Source organism: Fukomys damarensis, unplaced genomic scaffold (genome assembly GCF_012274545.1).
Source record: "Fukomys damarensis isolate Sample0158 unplaced genomic scaffold, DMR_v1.0_HiC HiC_scaffold_8, whole genome shotgun sequence".
NCBI lineage: Eukaryota > Metazoa > Chordata > Mammalia > Rodentia > Bathyergidae > Fukomys > Fukomys damarensis.
This window is the reverse complement of record NW_022900920.1, coordinates 1057433-1062399: the sequence shown is the minus strand read 5'-3', so window position 1 is coordinate 1062399 and position 4967 is coordinate 1057433. Positions and strand designations below refer to the sequence as shown.

The window sequence follows — 4967 nt, the reverse complement described above, 5'->3', positions numbered from 1 at the left end:
GTTCTATATATAATAGTTTCTCAGTCTTCAGTGTACTCTAAAATCATTTAGGAAGCCATAAAACACCAACCACCAATACCAATTTAATTAGAATTTCTGGATGATAGATCTGTGGCTTTGATGTTACTTTTTAAATTAATTAGACAAGTCGTCCCCTGTTATTCACAAAGTTTGCATTCCAATACCTTCCAATGGATGCTTCACAATGTGGAGTACTGAATCTTATACATATTACTTTTTTTGCAGTGTACACATACCCGTGATACAATTGAATTTGTAAATTACACATGTAAGATATCAACAATAGAAAAATTATAACAACATACTATAATAAAACTTCTGTGAATGTGGTTTGTTGTTTCTCAACTGACATAGGGTGGGTAGCATATAGAGGATGAGTGCACTGAACAAAGGGATTATTCACTTCTTGGGCAGAATGAAGCAGGATGGGTTACATCCGTCGCGCTATTCAAAATCAGAATGGCAATTTAAAACTTTTATGAATTGTTTATTTCTGGAATTTCTATTAAAATTTTCAGACCCCATTTGACCACTGGGTAACTAAAGTTGAGTGAAGCAAAACCTTGGATAAAGGGGATTGCTCTAATTTTATATAAGTACTGTGTGCTGAGTGCACCGCTGGAGCTCTGGAATTACTCTCATTTTACACACACATTAAGTAGAAAAGAATATTTCAGGGAATCCAACTATCAACTCGTGGTCAATCTTGTTTTATCTCTGCTCCCACCTACTTTTTCATACTGTCAATTCTGTATTATTTTTGAGTAACTCATAATGATGTTTCTTGAGTTTGTTTTGTATGCAGGGTTAATTATCTGTTTCTTATTTGTTTTGCTTTTAAAGCTTCCTGGTGATTCCAGTGTGCATTCAGGATTAAGAACCACTGATTTTGATCATGGTTATGGTCAAATGACGCAACCCCATTTTTTTGTTTTTTTTTAGGAAAGTGAGAGACCATGTGAAATTTCAGAAATCTATGACAATCCCACGATATCTGAAGTAAGAATGTTTGATTATAATCTCTATATATGATTCATACAGTGACACTGCTAAGGGGTTTAAGGCTTTTCATATACAGATTTATGATGTGAGTGCACATGGAAGGAAGGAGAACAGAAGAAGCTCAGAGGTGGTTCCCAGTGTAATTTTATTGGCCAGGCAAGAGTTCAAGGTTTATTTAATAGTAGAAAATCAACTTAATGTTACTTATTTCACAGACAAATGAAAAAGGAAAAACTGTGTGACTATCTCTAGGGATGCGGAAAATCTAAAAATCACTTCGTGATATGAACTTTTAGCAAACTAGAGTAGGGACTTCTTAACTTGAAAGTTGACAATCTTTTAAAAACATTACAGCAAATGTCACCGCAATGATAAAATGTTGAAAGCTTTCTCATCAAGATCAGAAATAAATGTAAGATATTCATCACTTCTATTCAGTATTGTATCTTAGATCCTTGACATTAGAGTAGGATAAGAAAAAGAAAATGTATGTCTTAAATAGGAAGAAACACAGTTGTCATTTATTGTACAAGATATGTTCATCTACATAGAAAAGCCAAATAGTCTACAGATAAGTTATCAGAATTAACAAGATATTTTAACAAGTTAACTGGATCAAAAAATTAATATAGAAAAGTAATGTACAGTTCTTAACAATAACAATAAATTAAAAAATGTATAAAATACCATTTTGCAGCAGTGATAGAAATATTTAGAATACTGAAGAATAAATCTAAAAAAAATGTAATCCTTTTATGGAAATAAAACTTTAATAAACAACAATAAATTCCTGAAAAGTGAGAATGATAAATTATGTTCCTAGGCAGGAAGACTTAATGTCATAAAGATGTCAAACATTACAATTTGGTGGTTCACTTATTGAAATATATAATAATATGAAAAATGTGATTCCAATACAAATCCTAATTTTTTTCATGAAATTTAGTAAAGTTCTTCTAAAACCTATATGGAATGAGGCAGAGAATGGTTTTAGAGAAGATGAACAGACAGAACATGTAGAAAACAAATGGCAAGATAGTAGCATATTAGTCTGGTTTGCGTTGTTAATGGAAAAATATTCAAGAATAGCAACTGAAAGGAAGAAAAGTTTATTTTGTTTCATGATTTCAGTTCATGGTAAGCTGGTTTCACTGTTGTGGGCCTAATGTAAAGCAAAACATCCTAGTGAGAAGGTGAGGTGCAGCAATGCTTTCACCTTACTGGAACCTGAGGAACAGAGAAGGAGGGAAGGCAATCAGAGAGGAAGAGCTTGGGAACAAGATATATCCTTCAAAAGCACACCCCCTCGGGCCTACTCCCTCTAACTAGGGCCTACCTCCTAAGAGTCCATGCAGTTAATGAACTAATCCACTTGGTGAAGCTAGAGCCCTCATGATCTAATCAGTTTTCCACATCCCATCAGATGGCAACCAAGACTTTAATACAATAACCCTTTGGGGGGACACTTTGGATTTGAACCATAACAATAGATTTAAACTCAACCATATCAGTAATCATATTAAATGTAAATGATATAAATATCCCCAATTAAAAGGCAGAGATATTCAGATTCGTTATAAAAGCCAAATCTAAATATATGATGTCTACAAAACTCCACTTTAAATACAAAGATTCAAGTAGATTAAACATTAAAAAATGGGTAAAGAGATACTATGTTAATAAGCAAAAGAGAATTACATGACCTGAAAATTTCCCAAAGGCTGTCAGGTCAGCAATTACAAATCTCTCCTTACTTTGTTTTCTGTCTCTCCATATCACTTGTCCTTCCTCATTTGATGTACAGTGTCTTTAAAACTATTGTTTCACTTTCCCCCTGGTTTTTGGTTATTTCAGGTGGGAGGGTGAATATGGTCATATTACTTCAACTTGGACAGCAGTAGAAGTCTCTGAAGGGTATTTTCAAAAAATCTGTTTGTTTTCTCAAGAATCCTAGGAGGTCACCTACACATATGAAGAATACAACAGGAGCACAAGAAGCCCACATATATGTGAAGACTGTAGCAGGAAGTGAGCAGCCCCTGCCTGACACTTACCATCCTCCCGAAGAAACAGAAAGAAGGAGGGGACTGTGGTGGCTTATACCTAGACTAAGTCTGGAATGATATGACTTAGTCCAGGAGCCGATCTGGAGCTGAACAGGGCTAAAGACCCAGGGATTTGTACTTGAAGAGGAGTAGCTAAGCTGCTTCTTAACCAATTCACACTTTGTTTGTAGATGTGGGATACTTTTGGGTGGGTTTGTGTCTTTAGGGGATGGTTCCAGTAAGGATCATTCTGACTCTTGGATATGTTGTTTAAGAAGTAATGAAACACTCTGTGAATTTGCTGTACATCCAGATGAACGCCTAAGCTCCTGTCCTGACTCCAGTGGGAATTTGCCTTTGTGGTTTTGGGAAAAGGGCCTGGTTTCTGAGTGTCTTGCCTTTTCATCTTTTTATTACACCCCTTTTCTCAAAAAAGCTATCAGGCCTGGCTTCTGTAGAAATGTTGGCCAAGGTCAGCCTAGTATAAGTTAGAGTATAAATGAAACTTATGTGAGATGTGTGAGGGGAAGTCATTTCTGATTTCTTCAGTCTACTGCTCTCCCAATTGAGCTATTTCAGCTCTCTGTCTCTTATTTCTGAATATCTCAGAATTAAAAAATCATATGGAGCCACACATTTCCTGATCATAGGGTAGGATATGGTTAGGTCTTGTCATGCAACAGCTGAAAGAAAATTAGACCTGCCACTGAACAACTGTATTACTTTTGGAGAAATCAATTAACCTCTCCAAGCCTTAGTCTGGTTTTGTCCAGGAGGGATTTAAATTAATTGCTTTATGTGGTTATTAAAAATATTAAATAAAAATAAAGGAAAGTGTTTGCCACTTAATAAGTACTAAAAATTTTAGTTCTTGTTCCCTACCTACTTTTTCTTACCTCTTCCTATATTGTGTGTCTGATAAAGTCAAACAGAAGATCACTGGCACTTGTTACCCATATTTGTAATGTCACCAAGAAAATACCTGTGTCAAACATTTTTCCATGGCCTGCAATCCAAATTGTTGACATCTAAAGTTAATTCTACATTGATACCTCAAGGTAATTCTAGTAGTGTGTAAAATTTTAAACCTAGGTCTAGATGTGACCCTGACCTTACATATGAACCAGCAAAAACCAGGTTTTTACAAGTTTTACATTCCGAGTACAGAGGCGCTACATTTGCCTTTCAAGATGTTGAAGATACATGTTTCATTTTAAAATGACTTTTATTTACAGTGATACATTTTATTTTATTTTTTTATTTTTTTTTGGTACCAGGGATTGAACTCAGGACTTTGCACTTGTGAGACAGGTGGTGGCACCACTGAGATAAATCCCAGGCCCCACAGTGAGACATTTTAAAAGTAAGACAGTGTGTGCCTTGTATGACAGTTACTCAAATTATCTTTGAACTTTGTGCCTTAAGTGTAGTTTCTGAGGATACAGTTTCTTCTACTTAAACATCATCATTGTCATCAGTAAGAATAAGAACAAGAACAAGAATAACAAAAATCTTCAGAGAGAACAATGCCTGAGCCTATGAATAGCACTGCCATTTTGGCTTGCTGAGGATTCTCTCTAGAGAGGCTGAATGGAAAGGAAGACATCTTCTGGAGTGGTGCTGGGCTACTATTTGGTGCATATACATTTATGATTGTCATCTGTTCCTCTTGGGTTTTTTCTTTTTTTTTTTTCTTATTTACACATGTGTGACTTATTTATTTCACTTAGGAGTATATCTTTAATATGTATCCATTTTCCTATGAATGAATCTATTCTCTCGCTCTTTATGGCTGAGTAATACTCCATTTTATAGAAAAACCACAACTTCTTTATCCAGTTTCCAACGGATGGGCAAATAGGTTGTTTCCAAGTTTTAGCTATTACAAACTGTGCCGCT

The 4967-nt window shown here is 35.2% G+C and overlaps 1 protein-coding gene across 1 annotated transcript in view; it reads left to right on the top strand.

The window, feature by feature from the left end:
* The window catches only part of Opalin (oligodendrocytic myelin paranodal and inner loop protein), a 16248-nt gene extending 12320 nt beyond the window's left edge, over positions 1–3928 (top strand). The window contains exons 5-6 of the mRNA XM_010618125.2: positions 964–1020; positions 2970–3928. Of these exons, the coding sequence (XP_010616427.1) occupies positions 964–1020; positions 2970–3146 (234 nt within the window). The 3' untranslated portion in view covers positions 3147–3928. The remainder of the gene's footprint in view (positions 1–963; positions 1021–2969) is intronic.
* Positions 3929–4967: the final 1039 nt, after the last annotated feature.